This window comes from Culex quinquefasciatus, chromosome 1 (genome assembly GCF_015732765.1).
Source record: "Culex quinquefasciatus strain JHB chromosome 1, VPISU_Cqui_1.0_pri_paternal, whole genome shotgun sequence".
Classification (NCBI taxonomy): Eukaryota; Metazoa; Arthropoda; class Insecta; order Diptera; family Culicidae; genus Culex; species Culex quinquefasciatus.
Window position 1 is genome coordinate 62,251,927 of NC_051861.1, and position 27,189 is coordinate 62,279,115.

General features: G+C 25.0%; 2 protein-coding genes and 1 long non-coding RNA gene across 3 annotated transcripts in view; 1 reads left to right on the plus strand and 2 right to left on the minus strand.

Moving 5' to 3' along the window:
* The window catches only part of LOC6051267 (E3 ubiquitin-protein ligase UBR1), a 162,464-nt gene that overhangs the window by 26,434 nt on the left and 108,841 nt on the right, over positions 1–27,189 (minus strand).
* Positions 8,865–13,183, minus strand: LOC119766235. The gene is made up of 3 exons (XR_005276955.1): positions 13,040–13,183; positions 12,614–12,705; positions 8,865–9,161 (listed from the first exon to the last, which is right to left on the minus strand). It is a non-coding gene; the product is annotated as an uncharacterized LOC119766235 (long non-coding RNA).
* On the plus strand, positions 25,893–27,032 carry LOC119766231. Its single transcript, XM_038250671.1, has 3 exons — positions 25,893–26,048; positions 26,108–26,412; positions 26,473–27,032. The coding sequence occupies exons 2-3, from the start codon at positions 26,217–26,219 to the stop codon at positions 26,847–26,849; spliced, it is 573 nt and encodes a 190-aa protein (XP_038106599.1). The 5' UTR covers positions 25,893–26,048; positions 26,108–26,216; the 3' UTR covers positions 26,850–27,032.

The following is a 27,189-nucleotide window of genomic DNA, read 5'->3' on the forward strand; positions in this document are numbered from 1 at the left end:
TACACTGAATAATAAAAAAAAACAACATGTATTACAATAAAAACTAAAAGAGAAAATGTTTTTTTAATGCTTTTGCAAGTATTTGAACATAAATCAATATGTGCATACATACAAATACGGATTTATAAAACAATAAATTTAAAACTTGGAGAAGTTGAAAGAAATATTTAAAATAATCAACAAAACTAAAATAAAAGTTGCTCGTTGACATCACAGACAATTGTACCAATAGAAAAGTGTGTTTCTGTTGTCTGTGAACAATGTACAACACATGTACCAACTTGTACTTGCATGGAAATAATTATTTTCTAATAAAACAATTCGAATATTTGAGAAATTTGATGAAAATTCAAAATATATCAAATAAACTCAAATAGCAGCTGCCCGTTGTTATCACAGACAATTGTATCAATAGAAAAGTGTGTTTCTGTTGTCTGTGAACAATGTACAACACATGTACCAACTTGTACTTGCATGGAAATAATTATTTTCTAATAAAACAATTCGAATATTTGAGAAATTTGATGAAAATTCAAAATAAATCAAATAAACTCAAATAGCAGCTGCCCGTTGTTATCACAGACAATTGTACCAATAGAAAAGTGTGTTTCTGTTGTCTGTGAACAATGTACAACACATGTACCAACTTGTACTTGCATGGAAATAATTATTTTCTAATAAAACAATTCGAATATTTGAGAAATTTGATGAAAATTCAAAATATATCAAATAAACTCAAATAGCAGCTGCCCGTTGTTATCACAGACAATTGTATCAATAGAAAAGTGTGTTTCAGTTGTCTGTGAACAATGTACAACACATGTACCAACTTGTATTTGCATGGAAATAATTATTTTCTAATAAAACAATTCGAATATTTGAGAAATTTGATGAAAATTCAAAATAAATCAAATAAACTCAAATAGCAGCTGCCCGTTGACATCACAGACAATTGTACCAATAGAAAAGTGTGTTTCTGTTGTCTGTGAACAATGTACAACACATGTACCAACTTGTACTTGCATGGAAATAATTATTTTCTAATAAAACAATTCGAATATTTGAGAAATTTGATGAAAATTCAAAATAAATCAAATAAACTCAAATAGCAGCTGCCCGTTGACATCACAGACAATTGTACCAATAGAAAAGTGTGTTTCTGTTGTCTGTGAACAATGTACAACACATGTACCAACTTGTACTTGCATGGAAATAATTATTTTCTAATAAAACAATTCGAATATTTGAGAAATTTGATGAAAATTCAAAATAAATCAAATAAACTCAAATAGCAGCTGCCCGTTGTTATTACAGACAATTGTACCAATAGAAAAGTGTGTTTCTGTTGTCTGTGAACAATGTACAACACATGTACCAACTTGTACTTGCATGGAAATAATTATTTTCTAATAAAACAATTCGAATATTTGAGAAATTTGATGAAAATTCAAAATAAATCAAATAAACTCAAATAGCAGCTGCCCGTTGACATCACAGACAATTGTACCAATAGAAAAGTGTGTTTCTGTTGTCTGTGAACAATGTACAACACATGTACCAACTTGTACTTGCATGGAAATAATTATTTTCTAATAAAACAATTCGAATATTTGAGAAATTTGATGAAAATTCAAAATAAATCAAATAAACTCAAATAGCAGCTGCCCGTTGTTATCACAGACAATTGTACCAATAGAAAAGTGTGTTTCTGTTGTCTGTGAACAATGTACAACACATGTACCAACTTGTACTTGCATGGAAATAATTATTTTCTAATAAAACAATTCGAATATTTGAGAAATTTGATGAAAATTCAAAATAAATCAAATAAACTCAAATAGCAGCTGCCCGTTGACATCACAGACAATTGTACCAATAGAAAAGTGTGTTTCTGTTGTCTGTGAACAATGTACAACACATGTACCAACTTGTACTTGCATGGAAATAATTATTTTCTAATAAAACAATTCGAATATTTGAGAAATTTGATGAAAATTCAAAATAAATCAAATAAACTCAAATAGCAGCTGCCCGTTGACATCACAGACAATTGTACCAATAGAAAAGTGTGTTTCTGTTGTCTGTGAACAATGTACAACACATGTACCAACTTGTACTTGCATGGAAATAATTATTTTCTAATAAAACAATTCGAATATTTGAGAAATTTGATGAAAATTCAAAATATATCAAATAAACTCAAATAGCAGCTGCCCGTTGTTATCACAGACAATTGTATCAATAGAAAAGTGTGTTTCAGTTGTCTGTGAACAATGTACAACACATGTACCAACTTGTATTTGCATGGAAATAATTATTTTCTAATAAAACAATTCGAATATTTGAGAAATTTGATGAAAATTCAAAATAAATCAAATAAACTCAAATAGCAGCTGCCCGTTGACATCACAGACAATTGTACCAATAGAAAAGTGTGTTTCTGTTGTCTGTGAACAATGTACAACACATGTACCAACTTGTACTTGCATGGAAATAATTATTTTCTAATAAAACAATTCGAATATTTGAGAAATTTGATGAAAATTCAAAATAAATCAAATAAACTCAAATAGCAGCTGCCCGTTGTTATCACAGACAATTGTACCAATAGAAAAGTGTGTTTCTGTTGTCTGTGAACAATGTACAACACATGTACCAACTTGTACTTGCATGGAAATAATTATTTTCTAATAAAACAATTCGAATATTTGAGAAATTTGATGAAAATTCAAAATATATCAAATAAACTCAAATAGCAGCTGCCCGTTGTTATCACAGACAATTGTATCAATAGAAAAGTGTGTTTCAGTTGTCTGTGAACAATGTACAACACATGTACCAACTTGTATTTGCATGGAAATAATTATTTTCTAATAAAACAATTCGAATATTTGAGAAATTTGATGAAAATTCAAAATAAATCAAATAAACTCAAATAGCAGCTGCCCGTTGACATCACAGACAATTGTACCAATAGAAAAGTGTGTTTCTGTTGTCTGTGAACAATGTACAACACATGTACCAACTTGTACTTGCATGGAAATAATTATTTTCTAATAAAACAATTCGAATATTTGAGAAATTTGATGAAAATTCAAAATAAATCAAATAAACTCAAATAGCAGCTGCCCGTTGACATCACAGACAATTGTACCAATAGAAAAGTGTGTTTCTGTTGTCTGTGAACAATGTACAACACATGTACCAACTTGTACTTGCATGGAAATAATTATTTTCTAATAAAACAATTCGAATATTTGAGAAATTTGATGAAAATTCAAAATAAATCAAATAAACTCAAATAGCAGCTGCCCGTTGTTATTACAGACAATTGTACCAATAGAAAAGTGTGTTTCTGTTGTCTGTGAACAATGTACAACACATGTACCAACTTGTACTTGCATGGAAATAATTATTTTCTAATAAAACAATTCGAATATTTGAGAACTTTGATGAAAATTCAAAATAAATCAAATAAACTCAAATAGCAGCTGCCCATTGTTATTACAGACAATTGTACCAATAGAAAAGTGTGTTTCTGTTGTCTGTGAACAATGTACAACACATGTACCAACTTGTACTTGCATGGAAATAATTATTTTCTAATAAAACAATTCGAATATTTGAGAAATTTGATGAAAATTCAAAATAAATCAAATAAACTCAAATAGCAGCTGCCCGTTGTTATCACAGACAATTATACCAATAGAAAAGTGTGTTTCTGTTGTCTGTGAACAATGTACAACACATGTACCAACTTGTATTTGCATGGAAATAATTATTTTCTAATAAAACAATTCGAATATTTGAGAAATTTGATGAAAATTCAAAATAAATCAAATAAACTCAAATAGCAGCTGCCCGTTGACATCACAGACAATTGTACCAATAGAAAAGTGTGTTTCTGTTGTCTGTGAACAATGTACAACACATGTACCAACTTGTACTTGCATGGAAATAATTATTTTCTAATAAAACAATTCGAATATTTGAGAAATTTGATGAAAATTCAAAATAAATCAAATAAACTCAAATAGCAGCTGCCCGTTGACATCACAGACATTTATACCAATAGAAAAGTGTGTTTCTGTTGTCTGTGAACAATGTACAACACATGTACCAACTTGTACTTGCATGGAAATAATTATTTTCTAATTTTTTTTTTCTGTCTGAGTAATCTACCACTTAAAGCGGTTTACGCACTTCGGAAGGAACCGGTCAAGAAAAAAATCAAATGGGCAGCAGCGGCAGCGCAAGCAAGTCAGAGAGGGTGAAGAAAAGCCCCAAGAAATCGCTCCTCTCCTTTGTTCTGCTGTTCGTAAAGCTGTTTCTTGACCCCTTTCCTTCCGATCTGCATACTAGCCTTAAACCTGATTATAGGTCTATTGTAGGATTGCCCAATTTTACTGTTGTTGGGCCTTTCTGTTGACTTCGCACGCAAACACCATTGTATTGGGTGAACGCGTGTCGACCAGCCGAAAAGCCGTAACTCTTGTAGACCACCTTCCATGCGTTCTTCTTTTTATATTGTGCATCGCTAGAACCAGAGCAGTATTGTATTGCTATATAAGCTCTTCTCAGCGCGCGGCCAAGCTTCTTACACAGCACTGCTAGGTTCTGAGCACAACCTTTGCACCGGGTGATAAATGCTAGGCGATTATTTGCACTCGAAAAACGCTTGGAAGGTTGGGCCGGGGAGCCAAGGATTTGAACCCGAGTTTTTTCACAAGCAGGAATTTGCGTTGTAAAGCAACCGCCTTACTCGCACGGCTGCGGCTCCCTCCATTATTTTCTAATAAAACAATTCGAATATTTGAGAAATTTGATGAAAATTCAAAATAAAAATAGAATGTTCACAGATAACAGAAACACACTTTTCTATTGAGCAATTCTCTACGAAATCGGTCTTTTTTCTTCAATTTTAATTTTGTATTTTTTTATCCGACTGAAACTTTTTTGGTGCCTTCGGTATGCCCGAAGAAGCCATTTTGCATCATTAGTTTGTCCATATAATTATCCATACAAATTTGGCAGCTGTCCATACAAAAATGATGTATGAAAATTCAAAAATCTGTATCTTTTGAAGGAATTTTTTGATCGATTTGGTGTCTTCGGCAAAGTTGTAGGTATGGATAAAAACGAAAAAAAAAAACGAAACTATTGGCACTACGCCCCCCGGGGCATGGCCTTCCTCTAACGTGGGATTTCTGCTCCAGCGCCTCTGACGAGACAGGAGAAACCCGTATGGATACGGACTACATTAGAAAAAAATAATACACGGTAAAAAACGGTGATTTTTTATTTGACTTTTTATCACTAAAACTTGATTTGCAAAAAAAAACACTATTTTTATTTTTTTTATTTTTTGATATGTATTAAGAATATCTAAAAAAAAATAAATAAAATCTCCATTCCTCTAACTATCCCCCACCTATCAGATATTTTGGAGGTTATTTTGCAACATTCCTTCAGTAGACATAGTCGATTCTTCAGGCACCTGCAAACTCTGTTCACAACTTGGAATTAATCAGCTTTTCAAAGGTAGTCCACATCTGTGTGTGTGTGTGACAAGCCCCGCCCTAAAGAACGTTTGCATCAATCGGATTCAAAGGTTTTTTTAGAACTTCCGATTTCTTATCCGTGGACGAGAAATCAGCGCGTATTTAGTAGGCAGATTTTTGTTATTCGTTTGTTTTGGAAAGATCTCACCAAATTTCAGCTGAAGTCCTGATGATCATAGTGACAGGTCCAACGACTTGTCGTGCTGTCTCACTCGCTGTCGTGTAACTCAATCCCGTCATATGCAACTGCATTAAAAACAGTTGACCTTCAACAGTGGCGACAAAGCACACGTTTAGAAAGCTTTCACAATAGAAAAATGATGCACACCAAAACTGCAATTTTTTAATCTTCCTATCCCAACTTTCTTCGATTCTTAACACACTTATATTAGCAGTAGCACTCCAAAGGTGAATTAATCACAAAATTTAATTTCACTTCTGATACTCTCGAATACGTGCCGATTTAGATAACGGAACTTTTAATCCAATTGGAAAATCCACACAGGCTCATTCTCTTTTCAAAGGTAGTCCACATCTCAGCTTAAAATAGCTTCACACAAGTAATGCTTTAACAACGAAATAAATTAAAGGAAATGAAAAGTATTGATAACATAACTTACATGTTTATCTCACACATGCGCGTATACCTCACTGAAAGAAAAGCACATAGTAATGTTACATGTTTTCCACATGAATCTGCCCCATTCGACTTGTCATGTGAGTATCATGTGTAAATCACATAGAAAATTTTCATCGCGTGCACCGGTAAATTCAAGTGAAATTCTCATCGAAATTAAATGAAAAACACGCGAAATTCACATGTAATCACACATGCATGTCACGTGAAATTCTTTTGAAGATGAAATGGATAGCACCCCAAAATGTTTGTTTTTCTGCAGGTTAAAAAAAGAATAAAGACAACACTCATTTTCAAAATTTGTATTTTATTTATCACATTTTATCTTTTTTTATTATAACAAAACAAAAACACATCTTGGCAAAGCCAGTTGGATCACACTAACACAACAAAATAAATAAAAAAAACACAAATAAATCTCTAGCGTTGCCGCATTGTTAAGTCCACGCTTGCAGTTCCTCAGTCACTGGTCACCGAATGTTCCTTCGGGCATTTTTGGACACTGTGCACTCTCAAAGATTTGTCCGAAGTCGGTTCACTGCGGACTGGACACTCCAGAAATCGATTATCTGAGAAAATGATATAGAAAAAGTTGTTATTTTAGCATTTTTTTGATAATCAATATGCTTACCGTGATCAACTCCGATTCTTCATGAATTTTTGATATTAAAATCCTAGTTTTAACAAATTGAAACTCTTGGGGCTCGGGACGAGCTCTGAACGTGCCGTTCTCCTTCTCGCCATCTTGCTCAATGAATTTCCGAAAAAATAAGACACTTGACTTTCAAATTCAAAACATACAATTTTAACGTGGTTTCCACCTAACTATCAAGGGAAAAGACTGATGGGGCCAATCCAAGAGAAAATCACTTGACTCCAACGTGAACACCATGCGAAAAAAGAATGAAATGGTTTCCGCTAGCAATCAGCTGTTTTCAAATGATTATCACATCCATATGACCTGAAAATAATGTAAGGGTCAAAGGAAAAACATATGAATTCATCGTGTAGGTTTTTGAAGCAGCTCACGTGGAAAAGCATTTGAATTTGCTATGTTGGTTTCTTTCAGTGCTGTAAACCGGGGTTACATTGATGTTTGGGGTTACATTGATAAGTTGAAGTTTGTTTTTTTTTTTGCAAATTGATAGTACAAAATGATTTTGCAAAATCAGAGTATTTCAAGAAGTAAAATTGGATTCTGTTTTTAAGAATAATTGTAATTTTTATTTAATTAACCCAAAATTTACATTACTTTTTTATTAAAAATTGGTAACCAATTCAAAAAAACATGTAATTGTTCTATAAAAAATAGGAGAGATAGACTTCACAATAGATTCGACATATAAAATCATTTAATTTGTAAGACACACAGTAACTATCAAAGTCACCCTGGTATTAAAATAAACAGTTTACTTAACTGTTTTCCAAAGCTCTACTGAATTTATGTGAAAATACATACATGGACATTTTGTAATCCAGCCCTGTATATGTTTTAAATATATAAGTCATGATAAAATTATTACCGGTAGAATAATATTTGAAAAAAAAAAAAAAATCAAGTTCTATCAATGTTACCCCGATTTATTTAAGGGTGCACACAAGTTTTCAATCTTACGGACACAAATGGCCTAAAACAGCCATATTTAAAGATTTGTTCAACGATATTTGTAAGGATCCACACTTTTAGATTTTTGTAGAGAAATAGTAAACATTGAGGAAATCGATGAATTTAATATATTCAATGATGATTTCAAAATTAGTTGCAACTTAATTTTGATATTTTTTGTCAGTTTAAAATATTTACAACACGACCCTTTGTTTTTTTATTTATATACAAATGAGCATGTTGAGTTCCAAGTAATAGATTGATATAGAGCAATTCTAGCTCAAATCAGGAATTTTTCTGGTACTTTTGTACCCGACCCTCTCCGATTTCAATGAAACTTTTTAGACATGTTATCCTAGGCCTATATAAGCCATTTTTGTATATATGGAACCAATAGTACTCGAAAATAACATTTGAGAAGGGCGTAAGGTATTTAAATATTTTTGTATTTTGCAATATAAAAATTACTGTATCTTGAAGCCGTTGCGTCGTATCAAAAAGTGGTCAAAGACAAACTTATAGGAAATTGGAGGGCTTTCTGAAAAAAATACGAAAAAAACGAAGTTGACTTTATAGCTGTCGGCCACCATTGCTAGTACCAACCACTAGTGTCTTCCTTTTTAACTACAAGGACTTCGCCGCCCTCCCGCATAAAGTTTTACTATAAACCTACAGTAGATTTTATGGTTATCACACGATAAATTCTATGGTTATTTTTACCATGATTCTACAGTAGCCTTTATGTTTTTTCACCATAGAATATATCTTATTTTGGGAATTTACTATAAAAAAGGGGTATTGTTAGGCACAGTCACCATAAAAATTTCGACTTTTCCCCATACAAAAAAACCAAAACTATACATTCTACCGTATTTTCATTGATGCCTTTTCCGTCCAAAAATTACCCTGACCATAGAAAACATCATACATTTATAATAAAAACAGTAACCATTACAATGGTTTGCACAGTAAATTCACAGTTTTTCATGGATTTTTCCATACTAAATAGTACGGTTTAAACTATATTCGTACATTGAAATAAATAATAACTACAGTATGATTCATTGTATTTTCATTGTATTTATTTTTTTCTCTCCACTAAATTGTACTGTAAAACATATATTTATACATTGAAATTAATGGTAAATATGGTAAGTTTTATTGTATTTTTATAGTTTTTTTCGATGATTTAAAATAATTAGTACTTTTTTCCGCGTCGTTTTCTTTTAATATTCTGCTTCAATCCGAACTTTCTGACGTTGTTCGAAATGTTTGTAGCCGGTGCCGGAACTACTGCTTCGTACTTGGGATGAACTCTCGCGTATTTATGAAGCACCATCCTCAGTGGAATAGGCCCCTGTAAAAGAGAAACACACTAAATTAGACAAAGGGAATATTTTCATATGTTTGTTTCGGTACAAATGCTATTAAATTAGCTGTTACTAAAATTCTAAAATTCAAAAATTCAAAAATTCAAAATTCAAAATTCAAAATTCAAAATTCAAAATTCAAAATTCAAAATTCAAAAATTCAAAATTTAAAATTCAAAATTCAAAATTCAAAATTCAAAATTCAAAAATTCAAAATTCAAAATTCAAAATTCAAAATTCAAAATTCAAAATTCAAAATTCAAAATTCAAAAATTCAAAATTTAAAATTCAAAATTCAAAATTCAAAATTCAAAATTCAAAATTCAAAATTCAAAAATTTAAAAATTCAAAATTCAAAATTCAAAAATTCAAAAATTCAAAAATTCAAAAATTCAAAAATTCAAAAATTCAAAAATTCAAAAATTCAAAAACTTTAAAACTTTAAAACTTTAAAATTTTAAAATTATAAAATTCTAAAATTCTAAAGTTCTAAAATTCTAAAATTCTAAAATTCTAAAATTCTAAAATTCTAAAATTCTAAAATTCTAAAATTTTGAAATTCTAAAATTCTAAAATTCTAAAATTCTAAAATTCTAAAATTCTAAAATTCTAAAATTCTAAAATTCTAAAATTCTAAAATTCTAAAATTCTAAAATTCTAAAATTCTAAAATTCTAAAATTCTAAAATTCTAAAATTCTAAAATTCTAAAATTCTAAAATTCTAAAATTCTAAAATTCTAAAATTCTAAAATTCTAAAATTCTAAAATTCTAAAATTTAAAATTCTAAAATTTAAAATTCTAAAATTCTAAAATTCTAAAATTTAAAATTCTAAAATTTAAAATTCTAAAATTCTAAAATTTAAAATTCTAAAATTCTAAAATTTAAAATTCTAAAATTTAAAATTCTAAAATTTAAAATTCTAAAATTTAAAATTTAAAATTCTAAAATTCTAAAATTCTAAAATTCTAAAATTTAAAATTTAAAATTCTAAAATTCTAAAATTCTAAAATTCTAAAATTTAAAATTTAAAATTCTAAAATTCTAAAATTCTAAAATTCTAAAATTCTAAAATTCTAAAATTCTAAAATTTAAAATTCTAAAATTCTAAAATTCTAAAATTCTAAAATTTAAAATTCTAAAATTTAAAATTCTAAAATTCTAAAATTTAAAATTCTAAAATTCTAAAATTCTAAAATTCTAAAATTCTAAAATTCTAAAATTCTAAAATTCTAAAATTCTAAAATTCTAAAATTTAAAATTTAAAATTCTAAAATTCTAAAATTCTAAAATTTAAAATTCTAAAATTCTAAAATTCTAAAATTCTAAAATTCTAAAATTCTAAAATTCTAAAATTCTAAAATTCTAAAATTCTAAAATTCTAAAATTCTAAAATTCTAAAATTCTAAAATTCTAAAATTCTAAAATTTAAAATTTAAAATTCTAAAATTTAAAATTCTAAAATTCTAAAATTTAAAATTCTAAAATTCTAAAATTCTAAAATTCTAAAATTCTAAAATTCTAAAATTCTAAAATTCTAAAATTCTAAAATTCTAAAATTCTAAAATTCTAAAATTCTAAAATTCTAAAATTCTAAAATTCTAAAATTCTAAAATTTTAAAATTCTAAAATTCTAAAATTCAAAAATTTCTTATTTCCGAATTTCCGAATTTCCTAATATCCTAATTGCCTAATTTCCTTATTTCCTAATTTCCTAATTTCCTAATTTCCTAATTTCCTAATTTCCTAATTACCTAATAACCTAATTTCCTAATTTCCTAATTGCCTAATTTCCGAATTTCTGGATTTCCTAGTATCCAAATTTACTAATTTTGTAATTTCTTAATTGTTAATTTTTTTAATTTCTTAATTTCCTGATTTCCTAATTTCCAAATTTCCTAATTTCCAAATTTCCAAATTTCCAAATTTCCTATTTCCCTAATTTTCTAATTTCCTAATTTCCTTATTTCCTAATTTCCTAATTTCCTAATTTCCTAATTTCCTAATTTCCTGATTTCCTGATTTCCTAATTTCCAAATTTCCTAATTTCCAAATGTCCTATTTCCCTAATTTTCTAATTTCCTAATTTCCTTATTTCCTTATTTCCTTATTTCCTAATTTCCTAATTTCCTAATTTCCTTATTGCCTAATTTCCAAATTTCCTTATTTCCTTATTTCAGAATTTCCTAATTTCCTAATTACCTAATTGCCTAATTTCCTTATTTCCTTATTTCCTTATTTCCTTATTTCCTTATTTCCTAATTTCCTAATTTCCTAGTTACCTAATTGCCTAATTTCCTGATTTCCTAATTTCCTAATTTCCTAATTTCCTAATTTCCTAATTGCCTAATTTCCTAATTGCCTAATTTCCTAATTTCCTAATTGCCTAATTTCCAAATTTCCTAATTTCCTGATTTCCTAATTTCCTTATTTCCTAATTTCCTGATTTCCTAATTTCCTAATTTCTTAATTTCCTGATTTCCTAATTTCCTAATTTCCTAATTTCCTAATTTCCTAATTTCCTAATTTCCTAATTTCCTAATTTCCTAATTTCCTAATTTCCTAATTTCCTAATTTCCTAATTTCCTTATTTCCTAATTTCATTATTTCCTAATTGCCTAATTGCCTAATTTCCTAATTGCTTTATTGCCTAATTTCCTAATTTCCTAATTTCCTAATTTCCAAATTTCCAAATTTCCTAATTTCCTAATTTCCTAATCTCCTAATTTCCTAATTTCTTAATTTCCTAATTTCCTAATTTCCTTATTTCCTAATTTCCTAATTTCCTAATTTCCTAATTTCCTAATTGCCTTATTTCCTAATTTCCTAATTTCCTAATTTCCTAATTGCCTAATTGCCTAATTTCCTAATTTCCTTATTTCCTGATTTCCTTATTTCCTGATTTGCTTATTTCCTGATTGCCTAATTTCCTAATTTCAGAATTTCTCAATATCCGAATTTCCTAATTTCCTAATTGCCTAATTTCCAAATTTCCTTATTTCCGAATTTCCGAATTGCCTTATGTCCGAATTGCCTAATTTCCGAATTTCCTAATTTACTAATTGCCTTATTTCCAAATTTCCTTATTTCCTTATTTCATAATTTCTTTATTTCCTAATTTCCTTATTTCCAAATTTCCTTATTCCCTAATTTCCTAATTTCCTAATATCCTAATTGCCTAATTTCCTTCCAAGATTCAGCATTTTGAGATTCGGTCTGATGAGCAGCTTTATATGTTTACATTAAAAACAAAATTATATAAACATTTGTAATTATCAGTGGCATTCAAATTTGCAAATTCTATTATTTTATTTATTCATCGCTCGCTACTTTCTGTTTCTGTTATTTTCAGTTGCGTACCACTCAACAAAATTCTTTTCGTGACCTTTTCCTTGACCGTTGTTTGAACGTTCACCGTTGAGCATTAACACACAACTTACCTAACGATTTTCGCCTCCAGACGAAACGACCATCCTGAACAAATCCGGCCGGAAGTGTCCGCAGCAGGCGCCGGGCCTGGTAGAAGAAGTCCCTGTAAAAAAAGAGGAACACACACAGTTTGTTCAGACCATTGCTCTCGCAAACTTGACCTTGACCATTCTCTTTTGAACATAACCAAACTTGTCCGCACCCTCAGCAAACGTCAAATCAAAACAAATTGCTGCCGGATCTTTCTCCGGATCTTTCCCGTAAAAGATCCGGCAACAATTTTGTATGGCTTGAAGTTTTGCGGAGGGTACCAAAAAAAGGTAAACAAATCACTTTGTGCATCAGCCAATAGCTTGGGAAATTTGCCTGAAAATGCCTGCTGCTGTTGCGGGTGCGATTCCGCCCTCTCCAAGTTCAACAAAACTCCAAATACTCACCCAAATATGCGAAAATTCCGCCATCCCGCCGTTCCGGTTCAGTCACCGGGTGTATTTGTTCCGAACGCCGGATGTTGATCCTTCACGAGCACACGCGATTCGACTAGAGAATTTTTGATTTCAACTGCGCCACACAAACAGGATCAAACACGCGCGCGGGTGAAAAAAAAATGACAGCCTTGATGACAGCTCGATCAAGTATGGCCGGTGTGTTCGTTAGGGAAGCGTCGCCCAGTTTAGGTGTCATGGTGTGTTCGTTTTGTGATCCTTAATATTTTTTGCCGTTTCTATTATTGAATAAAAATGTTTAAATGTTTAAATGATTAAATGTTTAAATGTTTAAATGTTTAAATGTTTAAATGTTTAAATGTTTAAATGTTTAAATGTTTAAATGTTTAAATGTTTAAATGATTAAATGTTTAAATGTTTAAATGTTTAAATGTTTAAATGTTTAAATGTTTAAATGTTTAAATGTTTAAATGTTTAAATGTTTAAATGTTTAAATGTTTAAATGTTTAAATGTTTAAATGTTTAAATGTTTAAATGTTTAAATGTTTAAATGTTTAAATGTTTAAATGTTTAAATGTTTAAATGTTTAAATGTTTAAATGTTTAAATGTTTAAATGTTTAAATGTTTAAATGTTTAAATGTTTAAATGTTTAAATGTTTAAATGTTTAAATGTTTAAATGTTTAAATGTTTAAATGTTTAAATGTTTAAATGTTTAAATGTTTAAATGTTTAAATGTTTAAATGTTTAAATGTTTAAATGTTTAAATGTTTAAATGTTTAAATGTTTAAATGTTTAAATGTTTAAATGTTTAAATGTTTAAATGTTTAAATGTTTAAATGTTTAAATGTTTAAATGTTTAAATGTTTAAATGTTTAAATGTTTAAATGTTTAAATGTTTAAATGTTTAAATGTTTAAATGTTTAAATGTTTAAATGTTTAAATGTTTAAATGTTTAAATGTTTAAATGTTTAAATGTTTAAATGTTTAAATGTTTAAATGTTTAAATGTTTAAATGTTTAAATGTTTAAATGTTTAAATGTTTAAATGTTTAAATGTTTAAATGTTTAAATGTTTAAATGTTTAAATGTTTAAATGTTTAAATGTTTAAATGTTTAAATGTTTAAATGTTTAAATGTTTAAATGTTTAAATGTTTAAATGTTTAAATGTTTAAATGTTTAAATGTTTAAATGTTTAAATGTTTAAATGTTTAAATGTTTAAATGTTTAAATGTTTAAATGTTTAAATGTTTAAATGTTTAAATGTTTAAATGTTTAAATGTTTAAATGTTTAAATGTTTAAATGTTTAAATGTTTAAATGTTTAAATGTTTAAATGTTTAAATGTTTAAATGTTTAAATGTTTAAATGTTTAAATGTTTAAATGTTTAAATGTTTAAATGTTTAAATGTTTAAATGTTTAAATGTTTAAATGTTTAAATGTTTAAATGTTTAAATGTTTAAATGTTTAAATGTTTAAATGTTTAAATGTTTAAATGTTTAAATGTTTAAATGTTTAAATGTTTAAATGTTTAAATGTTTAAATGTTTAAATGTTTAAATGTTTAAATGTTTAAATGTTTAAATGTTTAAATGTTTAAATGTTTAAATGTTTAAATGTTTAAATGTTTAAATGTTTAAATGTTTAAATGTTTAAATGTTTAAATGTTTAAATGTTTAAATGTTTAAATGTTTAAATGTTTAAATGTTTAAATGTTTAAATGTTTAAATGTTTAAATGTTTAAATGTTTAAATGTTTAAATGTTTAAATGTTTAAATGTTTAAATGTTTAAATATTTAAATGTTTAAATGTTTAAATGTTTAAATGTTTAAATGTTTAAATGTTTAAATGTTTAAATGTTTAAATGTTTAAATGTTTAAATGTTTAAATGTTTAAATGTTTAAATGTTTAAATGTTTAAATGTTTAAATGTTTAAATGTTTAAATGTTTAAATGTTTAAATGTTTAAATGTTTAAATGTTTAAATGTTTAAATGTTTAAATGTTTAAATGTTTAAATGTTTAAATGTTTAAATGTTTAAATGTTTAAATGTTTAAATGTTTAAATGTTTAAATGTTTAAATGTTTAAATGTTTAAATGTTTAAATGTTTTAATGTTTTAATGTTTTAATGTTTAAATGTTTTAATGTTTAAATGTTTTAATGTTTTAATGTTTAAATGTTTAAATGTTTTAATGTTTTAATGTTTAAATGTTTAAATGTTTAAATGTTTTAATGTTTTAATGTTTTAATGTTTTAATGTTTTAATGTTTCAATGTTTCAATGTTTCAATGTTTAAATGTTTCAATGTTTAAATGTTTCAATGTTTTAATGTTTAAATGTTTAAATGTTTAAATGTTTAAATGTTTAAATGTTTAAATGTTTAAATGTTTTAATGTTTAAATGTTTAAATGTTTAAATGTTTAAATGTTTAAATGTTTAAATGTTTAAATGTTTAAATGTTTAAATGTTTAAATGTTTAAATGTTTAAATGTTTAAATGTTTAAATGTTTAAATGTTTAAATGTTTAAATGTTTAAATGTTTAAATGTTTAAATGTTTAAATGTTTAAATGTTTAAATGTTTAAATGTTTAAATGTTTAAATGTTTAAATGTTTAAATGTTTAAATGTTTAAATGTTTAAATGTTTAAATGTTTAAATGTTTAAATGTTTAAATGTTTAAATGTTTAAATGTTTAAATGTTTAAATGTTTAAATGTTTAAATGTTTAAATGTTTAAATGTTTAAATGTTTAAATGTTTAAATGTTTAAATGTTTAAATGTTTAAATGTTTAAATGTTTAAATGTTTAAATGTTTAAATGTTTAAATGTTTAAATGTTCAAATGTTTAAATGTTTAAATGTTTAAATGTTTAAATGTTTAAATGTTTAAATGTTTAAATGTTTAAATGTTTAAATGTTTAAATGTTTAAATGTTTAAATGTTTAAATGTTTAAATGTTTAAATGTTTAAATGTTTAAATGTTTAAATGTTTAAATGTTTAAATGTTTAAATGTTTAAATGTTTAAATGTTTAAATGTTTAAATGTTTAAATGTTTAAATGTTTAAATGTTTAAATGTTTAAATGTTTAAATGTTTAAATGTTTAAATGTTTAAATGTTTAAATGTTTAAATGTTTAAATGTTTAAATGTTTAAATGTTTAAATGTTTAAATGTTTAAATGTTTAAATGTTTAAATGTTTAAATGTTTAAATGTTTAAATGTTTTAATGTTTAAATGTTTAAATGTTTAAATGTTTAAATGTTTAAATGTTTAAATGTTTAAATGTTTAAATGTTTAAATGTTTCAATGTTTAAATGTTTTAATGTTTAAATGTTCAAATGTTTAAATGTTTAAATGTTTAAATGTTTAAATGTTTAAATGTTTAAATGTTTAAATGTTTAAATGTTTAAATGTTTAAATGTTTAAATGTTTAAATGTTTAAATGTTTAAATGTTTAAATGTTTAAATGTTTAAATGTTTAAATGTTTAAATGTTTCAATGTTTCAATGTTTCAATGTTTCAATGTTTAAATGTTTAAATGTTTAAATGTTTAAATGTTTAAATGTTTAAATGTTTAAATGTTTCAATGTTTAAATGTTTAAATGTTTAAATGTTTAAATGTTTAAATGTTTAAATGTTTAAATGTTTAAATGTTTAAATGTTTAAATGTTTAAATGTTTAAATGTTTAAATGTTTAAATGTTTAAATGTTTAAATGTTTAAATGTTTAAATGTTTAAATGTTTAAATGTTTAAATGTTTAAATGTTTAAATGTTTAAATGTTTAAATGTTTAAATGTTTAAATGTTTAAATGTTTAAATGTTTAAATGTTTAAATGTTTAAATGTTTAAATGTTTAAATGTTTAAATGTTTAAATGTTTAAATGTTTAAATGTTTAAATGTTTAAATGTTTAAATGTTTAAATGTTTAAATGTTTAAATGTTTAAATGTTTAAATGTTTAAATGTTTAAATGTTTAAATGTTTAAATGTTTAAATGTTTAAATGTTTAAATGTTTAAATGTTTAAATGTTTAAATGTTTAAATGTTTAAATGTTTAAATGTTTAAATGTTTAAATGTTTAAATGTTTAAATGTTTAAATGTTTAAATGTTTAAATGTTTAAATGTTTAAATGTTTAAATGTTTTAATGTTTTAATGTTTTAATGTTTTAATGTTTCAATGTTTCAATGTTTCAATGTTTCAATGTTTCAATGTTTCAATGTTTAAATGTTTAAATGTTTAAATGTTTAAATGTTTAAATGTTTAAATGTTTAAATGTTTAAATGTTTAAATGTTTAAATGTTTAAATGTTTAAATGTTTAAATGTTTAAATGTTTAAATGTTTAAATGTTTAAATGTTTCAATGTTTAAATGTTTTAATGTTTAAATGTTTAAATGTTTAAATGTTTAAATGTTTAAATGTTTCAATGTTTAAATGTTTCAATGTTTCAATGTTTAAATGTTTAAATGTTTAAATGTTTAAATGTTTAAATGTTTAAATGTTTAAATGTTTAAATGTTTAAATGTTTAAATGTTTAAATGTTTAAATGTTTAAATGTTTAAATGTTTAAATGTTTAAATGTTTAAATGTTTAAATGTTTAAATGTTTAAATGTTTAAATGTTTAAATGTTTAAATGTTTAAATGTTTAAATGTTTAAATGTTTAAATGTTTAAATGTTTAAATGTTTAAATGTTTAAATGTTTAAATGTTTAAATGTTTAAATGTTTAAATGTTTAAATGTTTAAATGTTTAAATGTTTAAATGTTTAAATGTTTAAATGTTTAAATGTTTAAATGTTTAAATGTTTAAATGTTTAAATGTTTAAATGTTTAAATGTTTAAATGTTTAAATGTTTAAATGTTTAAATGTTTAAATGTTTAAATGTTTAAATGTTTAAATGTTTAAATGTTTAAATGTTTAAATGTTTAAATGTTTAAATGTTTAAATGTTTAAATGTTTAAATGTTTAAATGTTTAAATGTTTAAATGTTTAAATGTTTAAATGTTTAAATGTTTAAATGTTCAAATGTTTAAATGTTTAAATGTTCAAATGTTTAAATGTTTAAATGTTTAAATGTTTAAATGTTTAAATGTTTAAATGTTTAAATGTTTAAATGTTTAAATGTTTAAATGTTTAAATGTTTAAATGTTTAAATGTTTAAATGTTTAAATGTTTAAATGTTTAAATGTTTAAATGTTTAAATGTTTAAATGTTTAAATGTTTAAATGTTTAAATGTTTAAATGTTTAAATGTTTAAATGTTTAAATGTTTAAATGTTTAAATGTTTAAATGTTTAAATGTTTAAATGTTTAAATGTTTAAATGTTTAAATGTTTAAATGTTTAAATGTTTAAATGTTTAAATGTTTAAATGTTTAAATGTTTAAATGTTTAAATGTTTAAATGTTTAAATGTTTAAATGTTTAAATGTTTAAATGTTTAAATGTTTAAATGTTTAAATGTTTAAATGTTTAAATGTTTAAATGTTTAAATGTTTAAATGCTTAAATGTTTAAATGTTTAAATGTTTAAATGTTTAAATGTTTAAATGTTTAAATGTTTAAATGTTTAAATGTTTAAATGTTTAAATGTTTAAATGTTTAAATGTTTAAATGTTTAAATGTTTAAATGTTTAAATGTTTAAATGTTTAAATGTTTAAATGTTTAAATGTTTAAATGTTTAAATGTTTAAATGTTTAAATGTTTAAATGTTTAAATGTTTAAATGTTTAAATGTTTAAATGTTTAAATGTTTAAATGTTTAAATGTTTAAATGTTTAAATGTTTAAATGTTTAAATGTTTAAATGTTTAAATGTTTAAATGTTTAAATGTTTAAATGTTTAAATGTTTAAATGTTTAAATGTTTAAATGTTTAAATGTTTAAATGTTTAAATGTTTAAATGTTTAAATGTTTAAATGTTTAAATGTTTAAATGTTTAAATGTTTAAATGTTTAAATGTTTAAATGTTTAAATGTTTAAATGTTTAAATGTTTAAATGTTTAAATGTTTAAATGTTTAAATGTTTAAATGTTTAAATGTTTAAATGTTTAAATGTTTAAATGTTTAAATGTTTAAATGTTTAAATGTTTAAATGTTTAAATGTTTAAATGTTTAAATGTTTAAATGTTTAAATGTTTAAATGTTTAAATGTTTAAATGTTCAAATGTTTAAATGTTTAAATGTTTAAATGTTTAAATGTTTAAATGTTTAAATGTTTAAATGTTTAAATGTTTAAATGTTTAAATGTTTAAATGTTTAAATGTTTAAATGTTTAAATGTTTAAATGTTTAAATGTTTAAATGTTTAAATGTTTAAATGTTTAAATGTTTAAATGTTTAAATGTTTAAATGTTTAAATGTTTAAATGTTTAAATGTTTAAATGTTTAAATGTTTAAATGTTTAAATGTTTAAATGTTTAAATGTTTAAATGTTTAAATGTTTAAATGTTTAAATGTTTAAATGTTTAAATGTTTAAATGTTTAAATGTTTAAATGTTTAAATGTTTAAATATTTAAATGTTTAAATGTTTAAATGTTTAAATGTTTAAATGTTTAAATGTTTAAATGTTTAAATGTTTAAATGTTTAAATGTTTAAATGTTTAAATGTTTAAATGTTTAAATGTTTAAATGTTTAAATGTTTAAATGTTTAAATGTTTAAATGTTTAAATGTTTAAATGTTTAAATGTTTAAATGTTTAAATGTTTAAATGTTTAAATGTTTAAATGTTAAAAGTTTAAATGTTTAAATGTTTTAATGTTTTAATGTTTTAATGTTTTAATGTTTTAATGTTTTAATGTTTCAATGTTTCAATGTTTCAATGTTTCAATGTTTAAATGTTTAAATGTTTAAATGTTTAAATGTTTAAATGTTTAAATGTTTAAATGTTTAAATGTTTAAATGTTTAAATGTTTAAATGTTTAAATGTTTAAATGTTTAAATGTTTAAATGTTTAAATGTTTAAATGTTTAAATGTTTAAATGTTTAAATGTTTAAATGTTTAAATGTTTAAATGTTTAAATGTTTAAATGTTTAAATGTTTAAATGTTTAAATGTTTAAATGTTTAAATGTTTAAATGTTTAAATGTTTAAATGTTTAAATGTTTAAATGTTTAAATGTTTAAATGTTTTAATGTTTTAATGTTTTAATGTTTTAATGTTTTAATGTTTCAATGTTTCAATGTTTCAATGTTTCAATGTTTCAATGTTTAAATGTTTAAATGTTTAAATGTTTAAATGTTTAAATGTTTAAATGTTTAAATGTTTAAATGATTAAATGTTTAAATGTTTAAATGTTTAAATGTTTAAATGTTTAAATGTTTAAATGTTTAAATGTTTAAATGTTTAAATGTTTAAATGTTTAAATGTTTAAATGTTTAAATGTTTAAATGTTTAAATGTTTAAATGTTTAAATGTTTAAATGTTTAAATGTTTAAATGTTTAAATGTTTAAATGTTTAAATGTTTAAATGTTTAAATGTTTAAATGTTTAAATGTTTAAATGTTTAAATGTTTAAATGTTTAAATGTTTAAATGTTTAAATGTTTAAATGTTTAAATGTTTAAATGTTTAAATGTTTAAATGTTTAAATGTTTAAATGTTTATATGTAATATTTTAATATTTTAATATTTTAATAGGGGAAATTCTCGTATGTTTGGCAGGTTAAGCACTCGTTCCTAACTCCATCCAATTTGCTAATTTTCACTATTTAAACAATTAATTTTGCAAAACTTTTGATAGAAACTTGCTTGCTCACTTCTCATTGAGTTATTTATCACTCGATTTCAGTTGAAAACGCTTTTAATTAGCTTTAATTGAATGTCAAAGTTCTGACCTGCCAACATTAGAGGCACGCTGGAATTAGATGCCGTTCCCCTATTTTAATATTTTAATATTTTAATATTTTAATATTTTAATATTTTAATATTTTAATATTTTAATATTTTAATATGTTAATATTTTAATATTTTAATATTTTAATATTTTAATATTTTAATATTTTAATATGTTAATATTTTAATATTTTAATATTTTAATATTTTAATATTTTAATATTTTAATATTTTAATATTTTAATATTTTAATATTTTAATATTTTAATATTTTAATATTTTAATATTTTAATATTTTAATATTTTAATATTTTAATATTTTAATATTTTAATATTTTAATATTTTAATATTTTAATATTTTAATATTTTAATATTTTAATATTTTAATATTTTAATATTTTAATATTTTAATATTTTAATATTTTAATATTTTAATATTTTAATATTTTAATATTTTAATATTTTAATATTTTAATATTTTAATATTTTAATATTTTAATATTTTAATATTTTAATATTTTAATATTTTAATATTTTAATATTTTAATATTTTAATATTTTAATATTTTAATATTTTAATATTTTAATATTTTAATATTTTAATATTTTAATATTTTAATATTTTAATATTTTAATATTTTAATATTTTAATATTTTAATATTTTAATATTTTAATATTTTAATATTTTTATATTTTTATATTTTTATATTTTTATATTTTAATATTTTAATATTTTAATATTTTAATATTTTAATATTTTAATATTTTAATATTTTAATATTTTAATATTTTAATATTTTAATATTTTAATATTTTAATATTTTAATATTTTAATATTTTAATATTTTAATATTTTAATATTTTAATATTTTAATATTTTAATATTTTAATATTTTAATATTTTAATATTTTAATATTTTAATATTTTAATATTTTAATATTTTAATATTTTAATATTTTAATATTTTAATATTTTAATATTTTAATATTTTAATATTTTAATATTTGAATATTTTAATATTTTAATATTTTAATATTTTAATATTTTAATATTTTAATATTTTAATATTTTAATATTTTAATATTTTAATATTTTAATATTTTAATATTTTAATATTTTAATATTTTAATATTTTAATATTTTAATATTTTAATATTTTAATATTTTAATATTTTAATATTTTAATATTTTAATATTTTAATATTTTAATATTTTAATATTTTAATATTTTAATATTTTAATATTTTAATATTTTAATATTTTAATATTTTAATATTTTAATATTTTAATATTTTAATATTTTAATATTTTAATATTTTAATATTTTAATATTTTAATATTTTAATATTTTAATATTTTAATATTTTAATATTTTAATATTTTAATATTTTAATATTTTAATATTTTAATATTTTAATATTTTAATATTTTAATATTTTAATATTTTAATATTTTAATATTTTAATATTTTAATATTTTAATATTTTAATATTTTAATATTTTAATATTTTAATATTTTACTGTTCTAATATTTCACTATTCTAATATTTTAATATTTTTATATTTTTATTACATGATTCGCATTATTTGAAAAAATCGTTCAAAAAAAGTTCACACTATGCAACTATAACATTATAATGAAACTTACTATAACAAAAAATTGGAAAAAAATGCGTTATGAGATTTCCAATAACAAAACCATAATATTTGCTGTATCCATGAAATGTACAGTAGTTTTATTGTTTCAATTTATAACATTTCCAATAACTAAACCATGAAATTTGCTGTAACCATGAAATCTACGATAACTTTATCGTCATTCCAATGAAGTTAAAAAAAATCAACCATAAACTTACCATAAATATTATAATATCTATTGTAACTTCATGGTTTTGACAATACAAATCATCATATAATTTTATGCGGGCTGGGCTCCTAAGTGTATGAAAGTATGGCACGGAGCGACGGCGCCGAATACCCATATTTACACAAAGAATTTTAGAGCGCCCGCCGCGGGATTCGAACCAGCGACCTCTGGATTGTGAGTCTAGTGCGCGGTCCGATTGATCCACACGGGCGGGACGAAAAAAAAATACACTGAAACAAAAATACACGCCACTTCTATGAGATTTCTTGATTTTTATGTCTGAAACTTAAATTTAATGGTGTTGTCACGATTTTTTCGTTAAATTTTTTGAGGAAATAGCCTAAGATGTTACCAAAAACTGACGAAAAATGCAGGACGGTATGTCTCCTAAAAAAATACAAAAATCATTTACTAAAACAGTTTTTTAAGTGGTCTAAACGTCAAAATTTTCAAAAACCGGTAGTGGGAATCGATTCCCCAGACAATTTAACATAAAAGTCTCCATATTGACCATTGTCCTATGTCCAATCCTTGGGAAGATACAGCGGTTTTAAAAATAAAAATGTGGAAAAAATGTTTTTTTTTGTGGTTTTTGGCAATTTCTATATGACAGACTCGGTTTTTCAGTCTCGTAAATATTTTTACCGGAAAGCTCGTCCAATTTCCCATAAGTAAACTTGTTCAAACTTGGTCAATTTTCGTTCTCCAATTGTAAGGATTTTAAAAAAATCGTAGGCTTGTGAATAAGGTGTTGTCTTGATAATTCATTCGTTGATTCAGCCATTTAAAAGAATGTTAGATCAAATTAATCAAAATATTTTTTTTTTTGATTTTAGAATTTTTGTTTGTTGACTTTTTAACTGAGGTGAATCGATACTACAATATACACTTAAAAATTAAAGTCGTGTTAGCTAAAAAATACTTATCGACGTACGAGATGTGTCAACCGGAGGTACCAATAGCGCAAAAAATTGGATTGTTTTGAACTCTTAGCAAATTAAACAGGAAACTAAAAGTAGGGTAGAGTAGTCATCAATGAGACACGGGGAACAATGATAAAATGGCTCTCACAAGACGTAGTTTCAATCAATCAGGCTCATATTTGGGGGAAAGGTGTGTCTACTAGATACACGTCTGCTATAATTGTGGCTTTGGTTATGGATGCTCCCTTGTAAAGTTATTCATACATGTTTGATTCTGGGGTGTAATAGTAAATTATGACTAAAAATTATATTTTCGCTCATAGGCTGCCATTAACACAAAAACTAATATTTCTCCAAATTTCTTTCGTCATTTTACAGGGCATAAGTTGGGCTACAATGTCCTTTTATTGGGTTTGACCAAAATTTAGAATATACCCAGAATCCAGGGCTGTCTCATTGTTCCCCACTCTTTTCTACCCATGGGTAACAATGAGACACTTTGATTTTTCTTCATTAAACTTTTCAAAATCTGTGGAAATCTTTCAAAACATGAATTAGAAGTGATTTTTGGCATATTTATTGAGTTTGAACTTCATTTAACCAAAAATCTAAAGTTATTTGATAAAATATATGGATTTTACAAAATTTAAATACTTTTTAGTACAACTTTTGTAAATTGAACTTTCATGTTGACAAAATTGCTTGAATATATTCAAAGCAAGTCACCTGCAATGGAACAATATAAAAGCATGATGTTTTACTAGAAAAGTATTGATTATTGTAGAGTGTCTCATTGTTCCCCAGCTGTCTCATTGTTCCTGCCAAGTGCGTCTACAATGAGACAGTTGAATAACTCTGACTGTAGACGTCAGATCGATCTCATATTTTGGTCAATGTTAGAACAAACTAAAAGAAAGAAAATGCAACAAAAAGTTCTTTAAAATATGCTAAAGAAAAAAATACAAAAATCGTTGAAGTTTAAAAACCAAAAGTGTCTCATTGATGACTACCCTACCCTAATGTACATAATTTTTATCAGTTTTGAAGTGTAAAGTGTTTGGTCTTAGGCACAAACATAACGAACAGCCTTTCGTATTTACGCCATATGTCCGAATTCACCCCAGCTGACCGATTCTTAACAATAGAGTATTGTGTCGCTTGAGTTTTTAATAGAATCTAAAAATCCTATAAGGATTTCTAGTCAGAAATTTACTAACACATTCAAAGTATGTTTACATTATAGCTAGACGTTTGTTTGCATCAGGTTTCCTATCTCTTTCTAGCAAAAGTTTTTTTGTCCGGCGACTTCTAGCTGGATTTTTTGACTGATAGCTCGATATGTCAGACAACATACTTCGCAGGGCTGTGGCAGCTCGAGCTCGATGATTGTTTGCATCAGGACACCGTGACGAGAAGTTCTTAATTTTTGGGTCAAATTATATTTTTTTTCACTGGGCCTAGAAAGCCTTATGTCATTTATTATTGGATCAGCTACGGTCCCCTTGGAATGAGCTTGTCAAGTTAGAGACTCTAAATAGGAGACTGGTCTAAGCTTGCTAAATCGATCTGGCAACGTATGTTTTTAGCTTGGAAACACTGATAAGTTTTGCTGGGCGTAAAGGCAAATGCTCGTTTGGATACGTCAAACTCGTGTCTGTTTGGGTACGTCAAATTCACTTCGACCAGTCTCCTATTTAGGATCTCTATGTCAAGTGGGATGCTTTCTGTCAGGATGGACCGCGAAGTAAATTTAAAAATGAATTAAAATTCCATTTTAAATCCTTTGCGGTTGTTCAAAGGATTATTTTACTCAGAAGATTAGCTTTATCGTGTGAACAATAATATTACCAATTTAAGCTTAATTTCAGGACCCAAATGTTTCCTTGTTCGCTGAATTATTTTTCACTTTACCCAAAATTGAGTACACACAAAAAAATATTACGGTAATGACAAAAGTAACTTACTTTTGAATTAAAAAGTTGTTAAAATTTGCTACATTAAACGTTTTTTTCTTGTTTTGAAAATGAAAACTTTTACTGCTACAGTTTTTGAAAATCTCATTGCTCACTGATTTAAAAGTTTATACTTTTAATTCGACTGTAAAATTTCTTTCATATTGACGTTCTCGTTTAACCGTGTACGCCTAAGTCGCAAATGTAAACAAACACTTTGGTGGGTCCGGTGGTGCTGGTGAGTCGAGGACGCAAAACAAAGCCGATCGCGGCAGTAGCCAGGACTCGGACGCGGAAACCTTCGTGAGCCAAACAGCAGCAGCGGAACGCCTTCGAAGGAGGGTGGTGCAGGAGCGGGACGAGGTCGAGTGCTCGAAAAGGACAAGGCCAGCTTCCTGCAGGAACTGCAGCTGTTCCACGGCCGGAATGCGTAAGAAGGAAGCTTGGGTGTTTTGTGGGGTTTGTGATTGATTTTGTTTGTTTTTGTAGGATAAGAGGTAGGAATGTGGATTCGCACCGGTTATATTGGGTGGTGGTGGCCCGGGATTGGTGGTTGAAGGTCAATTCGCGTGAGGACTGGGGCGAGATCATCGAGGAGATGGCGCTGCCGAAGCGTTGCGTGAACAACGAGATTGCGTTGAAGAAGATTAATTTCCAGTTTCTGGACAAGTACGAGAAAGATTATTTTCACGATGAGGAGAAGGAGCCGACGAAGAGGAGAACGACGAAAAAGCTACATAATCGGAGGTGGTCAGCGCAGATGTTGCACTCGGTGCCGGCGGTTTACAGCACCGGTGAGTATTGAGAATGTGTGCAGTGGCTAGCCAACTTCACTTACTTTCCATCTCTTTTAGCAACTTCCCGCCCACAAACACTCACGTCGCGACGGCGCAGCTTCAGCCGAATGAATCACAGTGACAGTGAGCCAAAAAAAAATCTGTGTCATTCTCGAAGTAGGATTACGTGCTCAAAATCGAACTCCGTTCCGAGGGCCTCATCAACTCCATGTTCCGGATGCGCTTCCAGGATCGGGAACTCCCCGTTCAGGCACTTTACTTTCCAGCCGGGAAACGTCAACCACCCTTCCCGAATCAATGGCCAACTCCTCCAAGATTTCCTGATTGAGGCCGGAAACGTGACCATCGTGTTACACTGCTGTCGCGCGTCGAAGCCTCCATCCGGAACCGTCCACCCTGGGGTATTCGGAAGTGACCGGTGGCGTACCGTATGAAGCAGAAACTAGTGGAGAAGCGTTAAATACAAAAAAAAGTGTTTTTAAATAAATGTAAAAAACCAAGCACATTTTTCTGAAATTATTCCTGTAGTGCTAAATGTTGTGTATTTTTGCCATAAAAGATTTCTTTTCCAATTAAAAGTAAGATACTTTTACCAATACAACGATTTTGTTCCATAAATGCATGGTAGTATCAAAAACTTTCCAACATTTAAATTGAAAAGTTTGAACTTTCTACGAATATTCACCAACGCGAACTTTTAATCCAACGAACGATCTTTTTAAATTTAGAGTAATTTTTCTTTGTGTGTAGGTGCGAAAAAACACCAACTCCGAC

Coding starts and splice junctions, on each gene's coding strand:
- LOC119766231 (XM_038250671.1), top strand. CDS start 26,217: ATGGCGCTGCCGAAGCGTTGCGTGAACAACGAGATTGCGTTGAAGAAG. Junction 26,413..26,472: donor GCCGGCGGTTTACAGCACCG/GTGAGTATTGAG, acceptor CATCTCTTTTAG/CAACTTCCCGCCCACAAACA.